General features: G+C 29.2%; 3 protein-coding genes across 4 annotated transcripts; 1 reads left to right on the top strand and 2 right to left on the bottom strand.

Moving 5' to 3' along the window:
• Positions 1-3,310: 3,310 nt before the first annotated feature.
• On the bottom strand, positions 3,311-6,142 carry LOC134831473 (spermatogenesis-associated protein 20). The gene is made up of 4 exons (XM_063845205.1): positions 5,994-6,142; positions 4,302-5,930; positions 4,026-4,234; positions 3,311-3,963 (listed from the first exon to the last, which is right to left on the bottom strand). Exons 1-4 carry the CDS (start codon positions 6,083-6,085, stop codon positions 3,503-3,505), a joined length of 2,391 nt encoding a protein of 796 aa, XP_063701275.1. The 5' UTR covers positions 6,086-6,142; the 3' UTR covers positions 3,311-3,502.
• Positions 6,143-7,148: 1,006 nt separating this feature from the next.
• LOC134830528 (P protein) lies at positions 7,149-21,283 on the top strand. Of its 2 annotated transcripts, none has more exons than XM_063844037.1 (17): positions 7,149-7,974; positions 15,235-15,338; positions 16,961-17,087; positions 17,343-17,412; positions 17,473-17,608; positions 17,680-17,867; positions 17,943-18,215; positions 18,277-18,480; positions 18,541-18,656; positions 18,725-18,863; positions 18,921-19,092; positions 19,155-19,312; positions 19,392-19,549; positions 19,604-19,793; positions 19,859-20,006; positions 20,086-20,179; positions 20,241-21,283. In XM_063844037.1, exons 1-17 carry the CDS (start codon positions 7,826-7,828, stop codon positions 20,323-20,325), a joined length of 2,511 nt encoding a protein of 836 aa, XP_063700107.1. In that variant the 5' UTR covers positions 7,149-7,825; the 3' UTR covers positions 20,326-21,283. The 2 variants fall into 2 exon arrangements, with proteins under 2 accessions (XP_063700107.1, XP_063700108.1); XM_063844038.1 differs by lacking the exon at positions 7,149-7,974 and adding an exon at positions 10,703-11,185.
• Positions 21,284-21,441: 158 nt separating this feature from the next.
• On the bottom strand, positions 21,442-23,582 carry LOC134831931 (uncharacterized). The gene is made up of 4 exons (XM_063845771.1): positions 23,282-23,582; positions 22,630-22,716; positions 21,976-22,074; positions 21,442-21,907 (listed from the first exon to the last, which is right to left on the bottom strand). The coding sequence occupies exons 1-4, from the start codon at positions 23,328-23,330 to the stop codon at positions 21,537-21,539; spliced, it is 606 nt and encodes a 201-aa protein (XP_063701841.1). The 5' UTR covers positions 23,331-23,582; the 3' UTR covers positions 21,442-21,536.
• Between the last annotated feature and the right edge of the window lie 1,264 nt (positions 23,583-24,846).

The following is a 24,846-nucleotide window of genomic DNA, read 5'->3' as shown; positions in this document are numbered from 1 at the left end:
CAGATGGTTGGCATAATACAGGACGATTTGGCGGTTGCTCAAGCACTGAATTTGTCCAAAATTCGGGAGGCAATGCACTCATATTCAGTGATTTAAAAAACTCGTCTGCTAATTGAAACATCACTAAAGGATTATAACCTTGAGCTTGCATCTCCGGAGTCACTTCGAGAAATCGTCTGCCCGGATAAGGAAGCGTTAAATCGAGAATATTTGCCCATGATTGCCCATACATGTTGCCAAGAATATGATCGGGAATTGGAGCTGCACGATTGATTTTATCAGGACCGTAAAATTCGCGCAATTTGCGACGAACGTAAGAATGAATCAATTCATATAATGGCTCAATTTCTGTCCAAACTTGTTCCATGTCAGAACGAAATGTAGGCGAATCATATGCAGACATCCAATAATCAGCTGCATTTGTAAAATCTATAAAGAAAAAGGTACAAGGAAATAAAGAAACAAAAAACCAAAAATAAACATACTATTTGCATTGGCAGCTTCATTCGTTAAATCTACCATTTGTTCAAACAACTCTCTCATATCTCTTCCTGTTTTTCTTCGAAACTCGATCCATGTAAATTGCAGTTCATCCCAATCTCGACTTTTCGCCATGATTGTCTTCAAATGGGGTTGAAGTTTCAACCCACACTTAAACGGTTGCTCGAAGGCGCAAATATCAGCCGAGTTATAAATTGCCAACATGTCGTTAACGATTCTATTGTATCTATCAAGTTGATCCGGCGGAAGAGCATTTGTACCAATCACTGACATTAAACGCACTTGACGAAAAAGAAAATTGTCGTAAATGCGACTTTGATCGAATTGCTTCATTGTCTCCCATAACAATCGTTGAAAATCAGCATAACGTTGTTGGGCAGCAAGCTGTAATTATCGTAAAAACCAGATTATGTCATTAACGTGAAAAAATAGATAAAATATTAAAAGAATCATTTTTTAACTTAACGCATTCAAAAAAAAAAATAAATAAATAAAAAAACACGCAAACAGACATACAAAAACATTAAACATCTGTAACCTTCAATTAAATTCTCTTATTTTCGTCTTGAACAATGAGCCTTTATTATCTGTGGTTTTTTTTGTACGTACTCAAATCGTATATCAAATGGTAAAAATTAAAACAACCTGAATTTAAGTTACGGCAATAATATAGTAATAGATGTAGCGTAATATTTGTGTGTTTTATGCATATGTGACAACAAGTATGTGATAAATTCTCATCGCATGGTACATGCAAAAAGACACTTTTTTCTGTTTTCTATATTAAAATTTACTGTTGTTCTTTCAATATGATGTACTTTATGTCTGTCTGTATAGGCTGTTCCAATTTAAACTCAATATTTTTATAGAAATTCTCTTCTAAAAATGATTTTTTTGCTTTAAAAACAATTTAAATCAATTTTACCTAATTTTTTAATTGAATTATTTACTTTGGAAAATTACTCGATATAATCGATCATTTTGAGCATTTCTATCCACTCGAATATTTTAAATGGGAATTATGTTTTTGAAATTCATTAAGAAACTATTTTTAATAGGTACATTTGTTAATAAATGTGTTTACGTTTACAAACAAATTTAATGTAAAAGCGCTTTTGTCGACCTTAAAGGTTTACTTTTTCTGCACTTCTCACGTATTCCGATTAAATTTGACCTTTACAATGTTATTACGGATTAGTACAAAGAGATAAATAGGACAGAATGGTGTTTTACTAATAAGATTCTGTATGTCTTTCTGCTTTTTTAACTTTGTGAATTCATAATTACGTAAATTATCGTACAATGGTTCACTTTTAAGAGGTTTCATTGAATGAGAAAATTAAAACGCAGGACTGACACAGGAAATACTTAATTAGAAATTCAGGTTTGTACTTACAGCTTGTGCATGCGTCGCCTCGTTTACGTTTGTTTCAAAGTCCCATTGTGCTGCTACATTCAAATTGCACTCCTGTGAGCTCTTTTTATCGATTTCAGCCAAAACATTCCTAAGTCGCTCACGTTCTTGTTGATAACGGGGATCATTTCGTGGATCATCATAGTAATTTGGCGGATTGAAACGATCATTATAGCTATAGGGCGTATCATCGACATATCGTGTTCGATTGTAATAATAATCACGATCGTTATTGTAACGATGTTGTTGAGTATTTCGATCGTCAGTAAAACGGTTTCTGTCATATTCATCTCGAGGTCTGTTATAGTCTCTATTATTTTGATAATCTATTTCTTGTTTTTGATACGAATCGCGTTCACGCTCTCGATAATATTCTTCATCATAACGTTCGCCATTTCGATAGTTTCCGTCGTATCGATTGCGATTGCAATTTGGGTTACAATCAACACGATCGTCATTATAATAGGACCCCGCATAATTTTCTCGACCACTTCCAACCCCAATTCTACTTCTATTTGTCGTAAAATCTTGTTCATCGTCATATGGCGGTCCGAATCTTGCACTTCTATCGCGATCTGGAAAACTATTAAATTGCAAGGTTGGTCGAATGTTACGCGGAGCAGAAGGCGGCGTTATCGGAGGCAAGTCTAATTGCGGATTTGAATGTACACAATTAAAATTAAGTATTAACAGCATGATTGCGATCAAGAGTTCACACATTGTTACTTAATTGTTGCGTCTTTGCGCGGTAAGCAAATCAGCAGACGATGTTAAATGTTTCACTTTGCGTTCACGACTGACTTACCTGAAAAATTCTACACAATATTATCTCCGAAACTTACGGGCGAGTTCGAGTTGTAATCACAGAACATGTGTTGATGTTTTTTTCTGTTGTATGACAACGACAAAAGTATGATTGTTTTCCATTCATTCAATTGTAATTTTCACACGCCTCTATATTGTGTACCGTGCGTTTCTATGATTCATGATAACTATTCATTAACATGCAAACTATGTGGTTGTTTGGAAGTTTTAACATCACTTGTATGTCGGCACTAACTGGACAATTGTTTACCTTTACGACATAAAAATAGCAAAATTGAGATTAAAAGTGCAAGTATATCGTTGTGTTGTGAATATATTAAGGCATGAGTATTTTTACGCAACATTGTGTGTTTGTGATCAATCTGTTTTTTCCATCATAATACATTAACATTTACTATTCATATCAACATGTGTCTGCATAAACTCCCTTATTTGGAGCTAACTAACATTCATTACAACTTACCAAAGGGCTTTCTCAATTTAAGTCTCATTATTAAAAAAAAAATCTACCTATTAGTTATTAAAAATCATTGATAAATTCATTGAAAGAATATATTTTTAAGAGTATTTAATTTCATCAAAATTGACCGTTTTTTGGGTCTATTTCCATAATTTCCTTCGTATCTCCATGATCCATTCGATATCCATTTGTCTTAATATTTAACAAGCCTATGAATTTAGTTTTTATTTTTTTTTATTTTTTTATCGGCATTTTATATAACCTTTTAATAAGTTCAACGTACATTACAAAATTAGTTAATTTCAGCCTTCCTGTGGTAATAGATATTTTTCGAATTCTTTCCTAAACTTTTCGGGATCTGTGTTTGGTAAATTGCACATTTGCTTTTCACATACATAAGCAGTTGCTTTGTCTCCTACTCCTTTAAATTGCAAAATAGCTTTTCTCACTGCCTTTTCAGGATGTTTTGGATCCAAATGCAGAACAATCATACCAGGTACAAAGAAATCTCTCCCAACATCAAATAGAGCTTTTGTATCTTCAGATTCTTCGCCAATTACAACCAACATTGCTAATCCAGCATCTTTGATTAAAAGAGCAGACATCATTTCAGGCAAAATATAGCCAAATGGTTTGACAGAAGCAAAGAAGAGAAAAAGTTTCTCCAAAATTAATTTGTACTCTCTGTTCTCGAAGTACAAACGAAGCATTGCCAAATTGTGAGCAGCAACACTATTTCCGCAAGGTTCAGCTCCATCGTGATCTGATTGAAAAAAATGAAAATAATTAGTAAACAGTATTAGTTTGTAATTGAATAAAACGAACCTTCTTTGAGACGAACAATCACATTAGGAGCATTAGCTTCAGTGTAAAAATATCCACCGTTTTCAGTATCCCAAAACAACTCGTTTTGCTTATTTTGCAGCTGAACGGCAAAATGGAGCACATTAACATCTAACGAAGCAACATAATAGTCAATAAGACCTCTAATAAGGAAGGCATAGTCATCTAAAAACCCAAAAATTGGTATTTCTCTGTAAAAAAAAATAATAAAATGCCACAATGAGAAGCTATACTTATAATGAAAAATAATTAAATTACGATTGAGAAGTTGTTTCAGAGTCATGAACGTCGCCATAACACGATCTAAAAAGTTTTCCCGTTTCTTTATCATACAAATTTTCCCTCACAAACTCATACAACTCTTTTGCTGTCGTCAAATAATTATCCTTATTTGGCGCATCATTAACGGTTGCTAATTTCGACAAACCAGATAACATTAAGCCGTTCCATGCACAAATAATTTTCGTATCTAAATGTGGTCGACATCGTTCACTTCTGACTTTATTCAACGATTCATTCGCTAATGTTAGTACTTTTTCAATCACTTGTGTTGTTGTGCCAAATTTAGTTGCTGTTTCTCTCACAGATCCATTTACAAATGGGATATTCTTTCCCGTTAGATGCCCATGCGGGTCACTACTTGCAGCTACATTTCCATCTGGTTTGATATCGTAATGATGAATGTAGATTTGGTGCACATCTAAATCTGTTATTTCCTTAAATTTTTCGAAATCATCTTGCAAAACATTTTTGATCTCATCAAAAGTCCATGCATAAAAAGCTCCTTCAATTTTTGACTCTGCATCAACAGATGGTAGAGAATCTGCATCTTCGCCGCTGTAAAAAGCTCCTTTTCCATTCCGTAAGTCGGAGCACACGTATTGATAAATTTTGTCAGCGATTCTTAAATATTTTTGTTTTTTCGTGATTTTGTATGCATTCACGTAGGCAGACATGATTTGTGCTTGATCATATAGCATTTTCTCAAAATGCGGTATATGCCATTTTTCGTCGACTGAATATCGTGCAAATCCTCCAAATACATGATCGTGAATGCCTCCATTTGCCATCTTATCTAATTGTTTCAACGCTACATCAAGAATCTCCGTGTTTCGTTGTCCCTGTACAAAAGCATGCAACATAAAATTAAGTTTAGCCATTTCGGGAAACTTTGGAGCTCCTGCACTTCCGCCCCAAATTTTGTCGTAATTGCGCAGGTAAATGTTCACTGCTTGGTTAAATTTTGATTCAACAGTTGCATAAATGTGTTGCGTTTCGTCATCATCTTCGAGTGTTTTCCGTTCAACAACGCTTTTTCGAATAGCTTCGATAACAGCACTTCCCGTTGCCATCAATTGCTCCTGATCGTTTTTCCATCGTTCGGAAATTGTCGTTAAAACTGTCGCGAATCCCGGCATTCCCCAACGGCTTTTCGGAGGAAAATACGTGCCTGCAGTAATTGGCGTGAGATTTGGTGTTAAAAAGACGCTCATGGGCCAACCTCCGCTTCCATTAATCAACAAAAGAAAAGTCATGTACATTTTATCAATATCAGGACGTTCTTCTCGATCAACTTTTATGTTTACGAAATTGTCATTCATAATTTTTGCAATTTCCTCATCCATAAAAGATTCGTGTTCCATAACGTGACACCAATGACACGTCGAATAGCCAACTGATAAGAAAATCATCTTGTTCTCGTTTTGAGCTTTCTGAATAGCCTCATCAGACCATTCATACCAATCTACCGGATTATGCTGATGTTGTAGCAAGTATGGACTTTTCGCAGCAGCAAGACGGTTTGTATGACGGCTCTTTATTGAGTGAGACATTTTACGAATACTGTTTGAAACAATCAACGTTCTTACTCTTGGTTGTCGTCTGTACCTATTAACAAATTATAATTTCAAAGCTTGATTTTATTTGAAAAAAAATAGAAGGCTCGCTTACTTGAGATTCTTATAAAGATTTGATGAATTCTCTACAACATTACGATAACAACTTATCTGCCTACTGCTCTGTCGAATCAAATTAATGAACATTGAATATTTAACATGCAAATCAACTACTTAATCTGCGAAATTCTTGATATTTACAATTTCTTGTCGAGGCTCGTGATTTGATTGCAGATGAAATCCATTGTGACTTTACCCTCACTTGAGGCGAGTGAAATTGATAACACAAAATGTGCGAAGGCGACAGGTATTTTACATGAAATGAACAGGGACGAAAAAAATATTTATTAAAAGAATATGCATGACATAATTTTAATAATTGTTTAACAACAATGAGCTAAAAATATTGAAATATTTTGAAAAAGCCTTTGGAAGAGACAATAAAATATATGAATATATATTTATATTAAATTAAGAGTATTTTTCTAAATTCGAATTAAGACCTTTAAAAATTTTGAATTCTTACAATTTTAATTGATAGCAAAAACTTAGGTTGTTTTTTATTTTTAATTTTTGAAAACCAAAATTGTACTTAAGAATTGACAGTTCAACATAGATCTGCTTTAAAAAATTTTTTCATAAAACTTAAAATTATTTTCAAAATTTTTAAACAATTAATGTGTGAACTTGACTTGAAATGTTCAAATTAGCAAATTTCAATGTTTTTTACCGTTAAAATGACTGTTGTTGATTAAAAAAAAAGAAATAACATAAATTAAAATAAGTTAACTTAAAAAAATGTTGATTAAAAATTTTTCTTCAAAACCTTTTTTAGTTTACAAAATTTTGAAACTTCTTCTGCGGTTTCATTTGAACCAACCTAAACTCTTGTTAAAAAGAACGCTAAAAATTTTAATTTCTTAACGTAGATATTTACATCCATCATTTGTTAATGTTTTATTATAAACAACAATATTGCCGACACACGTACGTTCATATATCTACGCAAATTGCACATCTATTGCTGAGAGCAAGTTATTGAGAAAGTGAAATACCTACAACAGAGTCGTCATAAAAATAGTAACTGTTTCATACAGAAACATCTGCTTCTCTCGTGTGCACCATCGCACGCATTTACCAATAACAACAACAATTTTTGACATTTCCAACGACGGGCGCATGCTTAAAAATTCCAGTAAATGTAGAATTTTTTGCTTGCTTGCTTGCTTTTGTTGTATTCAAGAACTCGTTTTGACAGATGGATATACCTATATAGAGATTAGAAAGGTGCCTCAAGTGTAATTTTTAATATTCAATTAGATGCAAGATAATTCTCAGCGAAAACAAATAAGTTCAATGTCAAAATTAAAATAAAGTGAAAAGACGAAACAATGTGAAAAATGGATTTGATTTTTGTTATATGAACACGGTTCTGTCACATCGTAGGATATTTATCAGACAATTCATCAACATTGTAATTTTCCACCGATAATAACGATTATATTTAGAAGTAAAAAGCTGTGAAGATAACTAATTAAATTGGGTCTTATGAAGAACAAAATAATTTTACAAATGCAATATTTAAAGTTTCTCATATAGAAATTCAAAAAAAAAACTTGTATCTTATCAGTGAAATTTCACGACGTGTAAGGTAGTTATTACAATTAAAAAAAAACTTTTTACTTATATTTATATACATATATATATGTGTCGATAGATCCCATCAAATAAGAAATAATTACAAGTTCTCCTCCTTCATTACCTATTTTTAATTGTTTAAAAATTTATGACACTATACTAAACATAAAAGTAGAATGATGTATCGATGTTAAATACGTATATGTGAAAATCAATCAAAGCAATTTTATCGAAATAAAAATAGAGATAATGTCGAATAATCACTTGTTACCGCCAAGTAAGAAGCAGTCAAAAAAGCACAAAAACAAATTGGGTTTCGTGCAGGTTTCCGAAAGTGACACGGATGAATCATCAATTCTTAATCATACACGGAACAATACACCGTCGCCATGTCCTTCGTAAGTATTTTATGTTTTTCTTCTTTTTATGTGTAATAAATTTATTGACTTTGACAATTGAGACTCTCCCTTTCTTACTTTCTTCGTGTTACAATTGGCGTCTCCATGACATACTACGACTTTATTGTTTAAACCGAAACTTCAAAATTTTTCATTTACTTACCCAACAAAAATGTCTAAAAGGTTGACATTGAATATATATATATACATTATAATGAAATTATAGAAATATAGATAGAACACATGCATATAACGACGACATCAAATATTGAATGACGCTCATAATACACTCGTGTTATTGTTTTCCTGTTAGTTATTATTGAATGAATCAATATAAAAACATTCAGTACATACTTGAACTCTTACTTAAGCAGTACAGAAAAAAATCAACCAAATCTTTCTTTTATGTACACAACACTCCAACAAGAAAATAATTAAGAAGTATACTGATATGTTCTTATACACGTTGAAAAGATAAGTAAACCATCCAAAATTATTCGATGTAATGAGAATGACTGATATACATATATGATGATATACTATAAAGTGTTTGTTGTTTACACATCGACCAGAAAATTTTCGCAACCTATTTATTATTTACACTTTCGTCTTATTTCATATACTTTCCTTTTCTTTAATATGAATTACAATTTTGGCAGACAATATTGTGCATAGTAACAGACTGACGAAAAACTATATGTAATCACAAATTTCGAGTAATTTTGGATTTGACACAGAAAGGCATATAATTTTGTAAATGAAGTTCAGAATATTCTTCTTTTTCATGATTATCATTTATTTTTTTCTGTTTTAATAGTATGTTTTATCATGATCATAATCTTTTATTATATTTTCTATCTTATGTTAGTAAAAAAACGTCTAAAGTACTTTTTTCAATTTATGTGTTAAAGTATAGCATGTTTATTCCTTTTCCATGCGTAAATTTTGAATAAGAAAAAAAAGTGTTTAAATAAGCAAATGAATGTCCTTGTACACAAGTGTTAATATTATATTGATATGTGAACGGTTATGTTTAATACTTTCACATTTTTTATGATTCCCAATATTTTTAATGACAATTTTGTCATGTTTCGTAAATTTTACATTTCATTTACATATCTCTCAAGTTTGGCTCTGAGAAGACAATTCTTGAATCGTTCATAATGACAAGAGTAATATGTGAAATGGGTTACAAATAACAGGAAAAGTTTTATAGCTGATTATTGTTGTCTCCTTTGGCATATATGAGAGAACATTGTCATTATCTTCAGATACATTGATCGTATATACTTCGAAAAAAATGATTTAAATTGTTTTTAAAAACTGTACTTATAATACTAAATAAAAAATGCACCTGTTGGAATTCTTTGTTGTTTCATTTTTACCATATCATGACATACGTGTATGTTAAAGGTACAAAACCAGACGTTGTTAATGAATGTTCGTTCGCAATTTTATGCATACATAAAACATATAACTACATGGAAGATGTTTAAGAAAGCGGATTCTCATCAGGTACAAGTATTCATAAGAAATTAAGGCATTTAACAGTTATGGTATTGTAAAAAACAAAACCATAAGAAGAATTGAAAAAAGTATTCGCATTTCGTAATTTATTTGTCCTCATATTCATCAACATCCATGCCTATAAAAATGTTCTAATTGAATGACGATTTAATTTTTTTAAATTGACTGAAAAACTTTTTTGTAATTAATTGAAAAACTCTATACGCGACATATTATTATTATTGGCGATATATGGTTGTTATAGATTTTTTAAGAAAAAAAAAATAAAACATTAATACTCTATACATATATATTTAATATACCGCTATGTCTCAGTAATAACAACGTATCTATATTATTATTTTATTAATAAAAGCTTCATATCGTTGTTTTGAGTTGAATGCGGCGAACAACGTTTCTACACTGTAGAATCAACTAACTTTACAAAAACCCGAACATGTGTAAATATTGACTGACCACATATGCGCGCGGTTTGTATTCACTATCTGTGCTGCTGTATCTACGGAAGAGACGACATCGAGTGTGCATATTTCAACACAAAAGTATAAAAAACTTTTTGCAGGCAACATAGATTCAAAAGAGTAGTCGTCTCTTACATTTTATTTAGCATTTTGTTTTTAGCGCTTGTCGAATAAACAGTTTCGCGCTGTCGTGTTTTTTCTTGTTTTTATACATAAAATAACCACGCCGTTATAGTCACTTTTATTTTTCTAATTTGTGGAAAAAAAAGTTTAAGATTTCAATTTCTATTTTTATATAAATTACTCGGCGTTTACATGCTTAATTCTCACAAAGATAAAAAATCATTTGTTTCTAAAAAAATAATTATAAAATATTGAGGAAATAAAATATGAAAAGAAAAAGTTTGGTGATAAAATTTTAAAAAGTGCAGTTACATACAGAAAATGAAAGGTTTTTGCAACAGTATTATAATCAACAACTTATGCAAAATATTTAATTTTATTATTGGAGTAAAGCTGCAGACACGTTGGCTAATGTGCAGCAATTTAAACTAGTTTACCGGTGCACTTACTTACATGAAGTTTGGAAATTTGCTTGTACATTTTGAAGTTGATATTTATTACAAAAGTCGATATACGAGACAGTGCAAATCATAGAAATGAGAGATCCAACGTGTACAAATTTGAATACTTCTAGTGATTTCTAAAAGCATGCCTTTACTTATAATACAACAACAACGTCAACGTGTTATATCACACAAAAATCTCTTATAATATTCAACTGAATATATTAAGAGAAAAAAAAGTGTAATTGATCGTGTGTGCAGTTTTCTCTTCAAAATTAAATTCATTATACAAGGGTTTAAAAATGAACTTATAAGCCTGAACATTTGCAACAATATTTCTTGCATGCGACAATTAATTACGTAGTTTATGAAGAGCGAACGATTTAAAAATCGCAGTAAGATCTTCATTATCAACGAAAGAGTGTCTCCGATAACTTAAATTCCCAATCTTCGGGTGTTTTTTTTTGTGTTGAATAAAACCAATACTCTCAACGAGAAATATAAAGTCGAAAAGACATTTTACAGACAAACAAAAATAAATACACAAAAGAATCAAGAATAAAGTACATCTTTAAAAATGAAGATAAAGGCAGCCAGTAAAAGAATTTTAAGAAGAAAGAAGAATAAAGCACAATTGGAAAAATATCCCGAAGTGACGTAAGTTGAGCCATAATTAATTATATTACAAAAACTTGGCAAAAATACACAAAAATAAAACACAATATCTCGAATAGTAATTATATTATGATAAGCAAGATACTTTTAATCTTGATAACACTTCTCAGTGATCGAAGTCACAGAAATAGTGTTCGAAGAAAATTTAGATTACTATGCCACACTAAAAATTTGTACTTGAAGACAGCCAACGCGACGAGATTTGTGTAACATTCTTAACTATTTTATTTAAAACACATGCATTCAAATTTTTTATTTCTTCAATTTTTTTGAATATTATTGATGATTATAGTTTTTTAATAATTTTAATAATTGTACATGTCAAAGAAGAAACTTTAATTTTATTTATCAATTTAAGATATATAACGATGTATACGACAAATTAAAAAGCGAAAAGATTTGAAAAATGGAAAATGACACTTACATAAATAAAAAAAGGTGTTGATAAATATAGAAACACTCTCTTTTTCTTAACGAGTCTCTTTTTCACTCAATGTTAGTGAGATCAAAAAAGAAAATAATTACAAAATTCATGTATGTAGGTATCTTAAAGAAAATTGTTCAGATACTCATTTATTTTCATTTTCATTTTAATGATATTTTAAATAAATAAGAAAAATAATAATAAATAATAAAATAAAAAACATAAATTTACATTTATATTAAACACAAAAAGAACAAGCAAGAAAAAAGCAAAGTTTTACGAAAATAATGTTTTTTATTATTTTCAAACTTCAAATATCATGATTTTTTTTTTGTTTTAAGCTTCTAAGAAACAGTTTTTGTATAAAAACTAAAAATATATTTTTATGGAACACTCTTATTTTTTGCTCAGATAAAATTTTGGCTTTGATTAATAGCTTTCTGATAAAGTGAATTTCAGAAAACTTTATTGTCATATCCAATCTAAAAAACTGGATATTCTTATGACTTTAAACAACACACTGTATTTGCATATCGTATCATATGATTTGTTAGCTAATCACACTTTAAACCAGTTTTAATTAATGCCAAACACTTACCTCAAGAATTGGAATAAATCATTTTCGTATTTATGTGGTACACGAGATTTTTCGCATGCCCCATTTATTATATCTCTCGTAACTTCTATCAATAAGCATCTATTTACAAATTTATGCAAAAAAAAAATATAAAAAAATTAAGAGGGCTTCCATTTTTATCATTAAATATTATTATAAAAGCTCACCTCATTGTAATAAAATGAGAGAGATGAATAAAAAGACTCCTTTATTTCCAAATATAACCTTATCTTTACTAATCTTCATTCATTCGGTGTGATGATCATCATATTAGTATAGTAATAAATCAGTGACGCCTGACGTCGCATTGTCATTGAAATTTGCATTCGTTTTTATTAATATTAGTTTTTAGACAAAATAATGACGAAAACTCCATCAAAAATCACATACTCTCATGGTAAACAAATACGCAAATTTTATTTGACTATAAAAATTTGTCTTCCATTGTCAGTGAGTTCAGAGTCGTAAATTGATTCAGCTTAGTTTTATTAGATATGCGAAGAAAAATATGCTCTACAATACCTGAATTTAATTAAAATTCTAACCGAATTCAAACCCGCAGTGATTCTCTGTAGTTAATTGTGCATATTATTCATATCTGTGTGTAAAATAGACTTATAACATCAACAGATTTTCAATAGAATTACAAAGCAATATTTTACAATTGATTCGATTTAATTGAAGGAACACTTTGTAAATATTTGTAAAAATTGGAACAAGTGTCAACATTGTTATTTAGTTGCATTATTTTTGTTTTTGACAAAACATTCAACTAAAAACTTGAAAATTTTATTTGAAAAATAAAACAAGTCAAAAATTTTACGAATTTGCTATTAAAAAAAAATATATCCCTCTGAAAACTTGAATAACAAAGTCTTGATTGAATTGTAAACAAAACCATCCTTCCGAGAGTCAAGTGTCAAAAAGACGAGAAGGGTACCTACAATTTGAAAGATGATACTTTTAATAACATATTCTAATTATTAGACTAATTTCTTATCATTAATGAAAGTATATAACTTTAACATTAACACATAATTTAAAAGTATTTAAAAGTAAAATGAAACAATAATGAAATAATTTTGACCTTTTTCATGTCATTGTCATTTAAATTATTATTTATAATTTTTTTTTTTTTTTTTTGTATTCACTTGCAATACCAAAATTATTAAATATGTAACCGGATAGTAATTATTTCATCAAAATGAACAAAATTTAATTTAAACAAGACATGCGATTTTAATTTTTCTTATCGGAGCAATAAAGTCTAATTATACAATATCCTGATTCAAAATTGTGTGTGTTGAACGACAAGAATTAATTCATTTCATTTCCTATCGTATAAATATGAGTAATCAATTATAATAAAGTTTGAAAATCTTTGTCTACAATTATAAACATTTTCATTCATTGCTTTATAATCTTATTAGCTTTACTATTATATCTTAACATCAGAGTAGGTATTGCAATGCGATCAATTAAAAGATAGAGAAATCTTTATTGGACATTATTGATATGATTATTTGTATTGTTGATAGCTGATAATTTTACAAAAGATACGATTTCGAAAAAAAACAAAACGTGATTTAAATCGGATATTTAAAAAATCACGTTCAATATAATTGGGCATGTATGTGAAAAAAAAAACGTGTTAATAGTAGTAAACCAATAATCAATTTTTACGGAAGTCTTCTTTAATATTCTTGACAATTTATTTAAATTACATTATGTGCTTTAATCTACTTATCTTTTGTCGCTTTTTTCTGAAGTCAACATTGACATTGCACTTAATACACGATTTCCCAATGTTGAAAGGATGTCCATAATATTATTTATTACTAATTTATCACTTTTACTAATTTCATTCAATTTAGAGTATTCAATAGTTTTATAGGGAATTGTATCTATTGATTTTCCTTTCAAAGATAATTATAATTTTTTTCAAATTTCTTCCAAATGATTTAGAAACTTTCAATTGGACATACATATTTTTCAAATTTTACGGATCATTTTTCTCAGAACAGATTTGGATATTCAAAATTTCTCACACCATCATCACTAAAACGACACAGATTAACCTTAATCGTCAAACACAAACAGATTTGTATAATAATGACAATACAGAGAAAGACCATCAGAAGTGTTTATATACTTAAATAAAATAAAATAAAATAAGTCAGTTAATCTGGACAAGCGTTCGTCGACGCATCTCTAAGAAAACCTTTTTGTCGTGTCAAGTGTAAAAATTCGTTCTATTTTATTCTTTTTATTAAATTGAACGTACGTTCATAACAAAATAAATTACCTATATTGTAAAATGTGCGTTATCGGGAACACTTCTTTAAGCTTATCTGATCAACAACGAAAAAAGTGAAATATATAAAAGGGAATCACACAAATTATATATTTTTGAATAGAAGAGGAAAAAAGTTTTGAAGATACGAAAAAAAAGTGAAAAAATGTCACCTCTACAGTGTTTCATAAACAAAAAATCTCAATAAAACGAAATATCTACACATATACATAAAGTTCTAAAAATAACTTATTTTCACGCACTTGTTCACAACAAATGAAAATCATCGTATTTACAAAAACATTTTGAAATGCGAAAAAGTTTCTGACTTCCAGTCAATTTTCATTAAACTGACACAGTAGACATTTGGTCGACTTTGCATAAAATACATCGAAACACAAAACAAAATAGTCAACTAAACTTATAAATGCCAAAAAGTATCGCATGTGTATTTATGATAAATAAAAATAAAATTACTTGAAGTGTTATTGATTGATTTTTATTGCTGTATAAAAGAAACACTTTTATGCAATCAAAGAAAAGACAATCATGTCGAATGTACTGAAATCATTAAGGTTTCATGAAAACACGCCAGAAAACAGTGACACTGAAGAAAAAAGACACAACAAGAAAAAAGACAAAGAGCCACATAAGAAACGTGATCGAAGTAAATCAAATTATTCTCTTATCTCTCTTAGTGAAGTCACGGAAGGAGCATTGCAGATATGGCGTTCGTTGCCTGAAAAAATTCGACAAGATCCAAGTTTAGCTAGTTTTCGTCAAGAGAATGAACGAATACATGGTAAGTTGATTTTCTTATTTTTAAACTAGAATTACGTTGAAAGGATTTGGGTTTTCCTGATAATGAATACGTTTGTGTAGCTTTTTAGAAACAACAAATCCTTTCACTGTGAAATACACAACTTTTATTTGGACAAATTGTTTGGCATGTATATCAAAATTTCATAAAACTACCAAAATTTAAAAATTGTGTTTAAAATAAATCTGTACTTTTATTACATTTTAATTTCTGTACGTTATAAAGAAATGAATCCGAATATTGCAGGTCCAATTTGTTGCCGCAATAATGAGTGTAAGGAAAGAGAAAAAAGTGTTTTGTTTGTAATCCCAAAATTTTAATAATTCTTTTGTTATGGTTGTGTTGTTTGTTTGTCATAACTAATATAGTTTCCTCAAAAACGATGGAAGGAATTTTTTTACAACTACTCATTCTATTTAAAATTTCCATCTATTGCACTTAACTATGCTAACAAATCCTTTTACACGTACTTTACACATATTCATTAAACAAGCATACACTTAAATGCAAAGCAAAAACTTCTTCTATTATAAAATTGTTTCTTTTTTATGCATACATTTGACGTGTAGGCTGAATGTATTGATTGACTCAATAATATGTGACATTTTCTGTAAATTTTCTGTGCAAATCAGCTGTATCGTCAATGTCATTTTGGTTAAAAATAAATGAAAATTTATTACATCAAATCTTATAGCATTTTGCAACACAATTTGTCACATGATATTAATGATAAATAGTATGAAAAACAAGATAGTGATCATCAAATTATTCAGAAGAAGAAATAGTAGAAGGAGTAACATTAAACATCTTTTTTTGGAACACTCTTTAATTGAACGATATTTTTGTACTGTAATAATTTATCATTTAGCTCGCATACATAAAAGGCGTTCAAATTGAAGTTGATGTTTTGTTTCTTTTTAATTTTATTATATTATCAAAAAATTATGCTTCCTTTTGACTATTGTTCAAAATAAACAAACGAATATTCGATGAAAACTTAAAACCTCGAGACTTATTGAAGCAATATTTTAGCAATTAATTCTAAATTGCTCTATATTTTAAAACATCCGCCCAAAACTACTCTTGTCTCAAGAATTTTTTAAATTCTGAAGTGGTTAATTGTTTTTACGTTATCAAGATAGTCAGTCGTCAATTTATGTGTGTACAAATAAAAACAAAACCTTACTCAATAAAAATTAAAATTAATTTAAATAAATTGGCATTAATAATGCAAACACCAGTTATTAAAAATGTAGTATTTTAACCGGTTCATTCTGATTATTGTTGTTAAAAAATATAAATATTTATTTATTAACCGAATTCTTTAGTTACGATGATCAAATATTAAAAATTTTCCATAAATCTACTTATATACCGAACTTTTGACAAACGTTTTTTTAATCTAATATATCTCCAATTTATCAATACGGTATATCAAAATGCAAAAAAAATAATAGAAACAAAGATTTAAATGGTTTTTTCATTTAATTTACTTATAAATCATTATTTTATTATTATTACAAACTTGTTTGGCTTCTCTTTATAATTTTAACTTAGAAATACTCTTGAATTCTCATGTTCTCTTATTCTTGCTTACCAATCAGGCCCTGAACACGATGCTGATCCGTTGCCGAACGAAGATAACTCAATCTCAGATGATCATGCCTCAACTGACGGACAGTCCATTAAAATTAACGTAACAAATGAGCTTGGAGAGTCTATTTCGAAAGAGTAAGTAGCATAAAAAGATGGATGCACTATATACAGATAGACAGATTATCTAATAAAAACCTCGAGTTTAGTACAAGTTGGATCGTCAGAGCATTTGCTCAGTTTATTTGAGAAATATATTTAAATTTAAAATTTCATGACATTTTATTAATCAATTACAATGGAAAGTCATGAAATTTCTGTGTAAGAGATATTTTTACTTAAATATTTTCGAGATAGATTTCATGTAAAGTATAATTATTAATCTTCTTACAGTGACAAAAATTTTGATACATCAAAGGCTTGTGAACATGATGACACAGATGCTGTAACGGGACACAAAAAGGTATTTTTTAAAACTACAAGGATGAAATCTTAAATGTTCATGCAAGATCGTATATTTTAGCCACATAAATTCTTTGGTTGGATTAAAATGGCTATTTTATTGGCAGTTTGGTGCTTATTCACGGTGTTTTTAATGAAAAATACAGAAAAAGAATTGAGTTACAGACAAATGTCTATTCCTTCAGGAGTAGATAAAGGTAATTTTATCACGTACAAATTATGTATACTATGTTTCCTTTTATATGCATGTTTAATATTTTCCGTTTAGGTTATATTGTTCCTGAGCAAATTCCGGATCCACGACTTGGCGTTGTGTTACAGGGCGCATTTTTGGGGGAACATTTTCACAATCTGACGGACAATTATGTTTTTGTTTACGTTCAATTGGTTCACATGCCGCAATCATTTGTCCATAATACAACAAAAGACATGGCAGATTTGTATTATGCTGCGGAAGTAAGATTTTCCTGAGCTGTAATTTTCTTCTGTGTCATTTTCTTCAAAACTTTTTTTTATTTTTTATTGAAACAGAATCTTACAGAACCTTGGAAAATCCCCGTTGCTGGAGCTACAGAAATAGACACTGTTCCTGAACTGAAGAAAAAACATACTTTCCAACTCGATGATATTCCAATTGAAAAAGTCAAAAATACGAACTCTAAACTACGCATTGTGATGACCAACAATATTGGAGTCCATGTACCTGTTAATTTTGCATATGATCCAACTCCGATCGATCAAAGCGTGGGTATTATTTATGCAACAATAGTTCTTCTTGGATTGTATGTCATGATTATTTGGGAGGTAGAGTTCAAACTTTTTTTTATTTTTGTCTGTATATTTAATATGACAATATTCTTAATAGCTTGTTCATCGTACATTTGCTGCATTAATAGCTTCTACAACGGCAATCGGAATCTTAGCAGCTTTAAATGAACGTCCATCAATGGCAGATATCATGTCGTGGATCGATACAGAGACGCTTTTGCTGCTATTTGGCATGATGATTCTTGTTGCAATTTTATCAGAAACGGGCATATTCGATTATCTTGCAGTGTACGCTTATAAAGTAAAATATTCTTTTTGTATTTAACAAAAAAGACAAAAGCTTATCGACTTCATTATCTAGATAACCAACGGAAAAGTATGGCCTTTAGTTAATTGCCTTTGTTTATTTACGGCAGTGTTATCGTCATTCTTGGATAACGTCACGACAGTTTTATTAATGACTCCTGTAACAATCAGGTGAGTCAATCCATTTTATATATTTACATAAATGTTTAAGAATTGCTTAAATCATTCTTATTTTAAAGACTTTGTGAAGTGATGGGTCTAAATCCAGTTCCTATATTAATGTCGATGGTTATTTACTCAAACATTGGAGGTGCTTTAACACCTGTTGGAGATCCGCCAAATGTCATAATTGCTTCCAACAGTTACATTGCGAAGAACGTAAGCAATTCTATTTCGATATACTGTATCCTGAAATGAGGAATTTGATATCTTTAGGGTGTAAACTTTACAACATTCACAATGCATATGGCATTCGGAATATTAATGGTAATGGTTCAAACTTATATCCATCTGAGATTTAAATTTAAGAATATCAACGATTTGCGATTCAGCGAAGCCCAAGATGTTCAAGAGTTAAGACATGAAATTGCAGTATGGCAGCGAGCAGGTTATTTTGAAAAACAAAACTTTATTTTATCAAATCCAAGAATTTTATTTTTTTCTTTTCAGCTGCTTCATTGTCGTCGTACTCAAAAGATGAAGATATTGTTAGAGAAACATTAGAAAAGAAATGCACTCGTTTAACACGTACGTTAAAGAAGAAGCTGACAACAGGATCTGTCCCCATTGAAAGTTACAAAGCAACATTGGAAGATTTAGAAGCCAAAGTATATAAAAGTTTTTTTTTTCTTTTCATTTATAAAAACAAATTTATTAATTTTACATTTTTATACAACCATTTTACAGTACCCGATTCGCAACAAAACATTGTTAGTTAAATCCGGCATCACACTTGTGTTTGTTATCAGTTTCTTCTTTTTGCACTCTGTTCCTTCGTTGTGTGCTTTAACATTAGGATGGACAGCGCTATTAGGTGCTATACTGCTATTGATTTTGGCAGACAGGTAGCTTTTGTTCAAATAAATTGAAATTTTGAAAAATGAACAATATTTTTTTAGAGAGGACATGGAAGCAGTTTTAGCACGTGTTGAATGGTCAACATTACTTTTCTTTGCGGCTCTATTTGTTCTTATGGAATGTTTGGCAGAATTAGGTCTAATAGATTTTATCGGAAAACAAACTGAAAATGTAATTCTATCTGTTGGAAAAGAATCGCGTTTGGCAGTTGCTATCTTATTAATCTTATGGGTAACAACCTTTCATAAATTTTGACCTCAATATAGATCACCTATTCTATAATATACTCCTTTCAGGTATCTGCAATTGCATCCGCTTTCGTAGACAATATTCCCTTGACAACGATGATGATTAAAATTGCAATCTCTTTGGCTGAAAATGAAGCACTTGAATTGCCATTACAACCACTCGTATGGGCATTAGCGTTCGGCGCGTGTTTAGGAGGTACAAAAATATATAATATTTCTTACCAATATCTGATGTTTCTTTTTTCTTAATTTTTTCCTCGATTTTTTCAACATAGGCAATGGAACACTGATTGGCGCTTCTGCAAATGTTGTCTGTGCGGGTGTCGCAGAACAACACGGTTATCGATTCACATTTATCGAATATTTCAAGTGAGTTTCTCCTTCAATATTTTTTACTGTTTCGAAAATTTAAAAAAAAAATTTGTTATAGGGTTGGTTTTCCTGTCATGTTAGGAAGCATTGTAGTTGCAACAGCATACTTAATGTTTGCTCATGTCCTCTTCACATGGCATTGACAGTACGTTTAATAAATTTTCTGCAGGAGAATCTAAAATTGATAATATACCGTAAAAAGAAATATAAAAAAAACATTTGTCAATACTCACGATAGTTAATAGGTATCAAAATCTGTAGAAAAACGGGATGACACAATAATAAGAATAAAATTTGTTAAAATCTATAATTCGTGTAAAAAAATATTAAATAAAGGCTAAAAAGATAACGGAACCAATAATAAATTGATCGAGATGATGACATTCCATTAAAAAGCCATTAAAAATTTAGGGAAATATAAATTAAATTTTATGAATATGAATAAATAAAGTAACTAAGATCATGTGAGTCATATCGTTGTACGAAAATGTACATAAAACGACTTGCATGTAAATTTATGTGCCTTAAATGTTTTATTTTACGAATATACGAAAGAAACAAACCTAATTTATGTACAAGTTTACAATAAACAACTAAAAAAGAGGAAAAAATATATTTACCAATTTATTTAAATACATCATGAAACACAAATTAAATTGTTCTCAGGTTAAATAAATTCAATGACAAATCATAAATAGCGTTTTCACAGGCATTCAAGTTTTTTTTTTCTTAAAATTTAAAAAATTGATTTTTGAAAAAATAAAAAAAGACAGCATTTGCTTATATTTTTATGTCAATTATAAAATTTTCAACGATTAATCCATCAACTACATGAGTATGCAGATAAGCACTAAATTTTCAAAGAAAGTCCCGGAAATGGCAAAAAAATAAAACTTACGGCTGTATTAGTATTGTGTACATAAAAAGTAATTTTTAATGTACTTTATCTCTTGAACTTGTTCCCTAAATCCACATGCTCAAGGATAAATGTTGCCAAAAGATAATAAAGTAAAATAATTATACCAATTGATATGTATTTTTCTTCTAGATTTAAACTTTGGAAATACATGTAGATCAAATTTATTTACATATGTTATGATTAAAAACACATGAAAAAATTATGATAAATAAATAGATATAAAAAAATATTTTTTCACTTTTCATTGAACCTTTCGTATTTGATTTATATTTTATTTGAAAAATCTTAGTATCCATCTTAACATGACAAGCACCGTTTATTTGTAAAATTTTGTTTTCTTTAGTAAGTAACTGTCCATTTTAACTATTTCTATGTACACCAATTCATGATTTTTTCCTTAAATTCCAAAATATTTACATTATAATTTTTCGGCTTTCAAAAATCGTCAAATTCAACATTAGCTAATTCAGCTGAGATTTTCTTCAAATCTTTCTGCTTTGGTAACGACGTTGTGTTTTCAACGTTTTCTGTTGAAGTTTTGCTTAAAGCATGCTGACTTCCGAAAAGTTGATATAAATGCATTACAGTTTCAGGCGCAACAGTCACATTTTTTATAGCAGTTTTCTTTTGTTGCTGATCTTTTTCCTGTTTCTTTTGTGGTGTTTCAAGTTGAACTCCATTATTTTTTGACCATTTTTCCATCCAAGATCCTTCTTTTACATTCTCCTTAAATGATGAATTTGAAATTTTTGATGATTTTGTGGAAACTTCTGCATAACGTCTTCGATCACTTGAAGCCTCTCCTCCTTAAAATAACAAAAATATTCGTAGACAATAAGAACAAAATAACAACGACAGTGTTAGAGCAACATACCAATAGGTTTTGTATTCGTTTGAGGTCCAATTTCGAACAAAACTTGAAAGTCAGCATGTTCACCAAGACGAAACCCAAAACCTACTCTGCTATCCGTACCTGAAATGAAAAAAAATTGATTTTTAGTTGTTGTATCACAAAAACAGCTTTAATCATCAATGAGCTAACAATTAAGTTTTCACACAGTTCAATAACACGAGAAAAATAATTAAAGCGCAAGCAAAACCAGTAGCAGCACGCAAATTATTATTTATTTTATGTTTTTTCTTTAAATTGCAAATAAAATTTCGTATTATATTTTGGGAGTAACGAATACGATATTAATTGAGACTCATCTAGCGAATACATTTATGTCGGACAATGTAATCGTCGACTCAATGTAAGCTTTAATGAAACATATATCGTATGCATATGAACGAACACAAACGTCTTTTAGTGTAAGAAGACCTTTGAAATTACCGACAGACACTACTGATTTGCAGATTTATTCGATCAAAATGATTTAAATGAGAGAAACAGGTTTTATATGCACGGTATGATTATACACAGCATAAATTGAAAGTGAATTTGAATCGAATGAGTCAATAAAACTCGCACGCATACTTATATTATTATACAATAACATCAAAACTACAAGTATTCTGAAAAACTTACCTTTTTTGATAGGAGGAATGTTTGAATAGACCAAGGAAAGAATAGATGGTAACTCTTCAGGCACAATTAATGGTAACGATAGAGAACCTAAATGTGTGTCAAAAAAATTTTTTTTTATTATGATTATTTTATTTTGTAAAATGATGTTTGATTGTCGACATAATAGAAATAATTACAAAAAAAAAACTTTCTTTTTGGCTGTATTTGAAATCAATTGCATTTTATTTTATTACATATTGGCGTCACTTTATTTATTTATTTTAAGTACTCGTTATATTACTTTACAACAATTTTAATATCAATGTCAACTAGTTTTTATTTAACTAAATTATTATTCTTGTAACCCATTATAACTCAAGATATAACAATAATTATTTTCAAGTAATTGATAGAAGAATGTCGCGTGAAACATTTTTTTCAAACAAAATCTTTAGGCATATACTTTTTTATACAACTCATACAAGTAACATCGATAGAGTGTTAACTAAAAACCATATAAAATATACGAAAAAAAACTGAAAAATTTCACTTTTTTAATGCAAAGTTGAGTCGACAACAACGACAACGTTAATAATATTAACACCAACGTCTATCTCAAAAATTTCATAACAATTTTTATAGGTATTTGTGGTATGAATGGAAGAAGACTTACTTTTCAACAAAGCGCATAATAGTAATAATTTAATAAATAATTCTTTCATGTTTTTTACGTAATCTTTTGATAATTTTATAATAAATATCAACACTAATCATTCTAAAATTGAATAAATTTATTAAACATAATACAAAGCTCTACTATGACATTGTTAACGGATATTGCTGTTGCTTTAAATTCATTACTAATTTTGCAATTTGTCTCTTGTCTTCTCTATATGTATTGTATTGTTTATATTAATATGTGACTTGTTACAACAATAAACACGGCGAAGATACAATAGTTGGTTAACGAAACAACGTTCACTTTTCAAAGTCCGAACAACAACTAAGTTTATACAAAAAAATATGTATGTAAAAGACCTCGGTTTTCTCCGCTCATTTTTTTTTCTTTTGTATATATACTTACTTGAATAATATATTGTATATTAGGAGGATTCCATTCTAAAAAATACCAAAATCCCGGATTTTAAATTTACCTATAAAAGTACACATTTTATTATTTTATCGTGATGTCCATCCAAAAATAAGAAACTTTTGCTAAGACAACATTTATTTTCGACTTTTTTTAAAAAAATTTATCATTGACTCAACATTTTTTAAAAACGCTCAAAAATCACATTTTTGGGCTTGCTGATCAAACAGTTCGTTTCCGACCATAAGTTGCATGGTAAAAATTCAAAACAAAAATTTTGAAAATCAAAACTTGAAATTTTGACCTTTTTTTCGCTACGTGAATTTTTCCCATATTTTGCAATAAAAATTTTTTAAAACTATCATAAAATTTTTAAAAATAAGGAGAAAAAAATTTCGCCAAAGCAAAAGTTTCTTCTTTTTTGATGGACATCATGATAAACTATTCAGTTTTTTATTTCTATTACTGTTTTATGAGAAAAGTCAATCCGGGATTTTGGTATTTTTTAGAATGGAATGCACCATTAATATAAAACTCAATGATGTCGTACAATATAGGCTTTGAGGTATCCTTTAAAATTAGTAAATGGAAGTTTTAAATGTTGAAAATATGTCCTTTAACAATATTTTCTCAAATATTTTAATGATCGTTATAAAATAAAAACTCTGATTCAAGTCAGTATCATCATTATCCTTTCATGACTCTTTCATAAAAAAAGAAATATTTAGATATGTATAAGCATAATACAAATATATATTCGTTTCAATCAAGAAGCATAAAAAAACATAAAAAAAAGAATAGTGTGTTAACAATTGAAACTATTGAGATGTTTCAGTTTAAAGATCACAAAAGATTTGATTAATATTCTTAGAAATAACCAGTCGTTTACATCTCAGAAATTTGCCATACTAATTCAACTTTGAGACGAATGAAAATGTTAGAAATCGTTCTTTTTAATTCAACCGTTTTGCATTCACGCTAATTCAAGTATTTTTGGTATTTGAGACGAATGAAATTGAAAAAACAAATGTCAATTTTTTAAAAGAGTACGGCTCGAACGGTTTTTGTTTCATAAAAATCAATATTCACTTATTATATTTATTACATTTATTATATATATCATTCATATTATTATTAATGTCCATTGT

Source organism: Culicoides brevitarsis, chromosome 2, assembly GCF_036172545.1.
Source record: "Culicoides brevitarsis isolate CSIRO-B50_1 chromosome 2, AGI_CSIRO_Cbre_v1, whole genome shotgun sequence".
NCBI classification, from domain to species: domain Eukaryota; kingdom Metazoa; phylum Arthropoda; class Insecta; order Diptera; family Ceratopogonidae; genus Culicoides; species Culicoides brevitarsis.
Note: the sequence above shows the minus strand (reverse complement) of the source record. Positions and strands in the feature narration are given on the sequence as shown.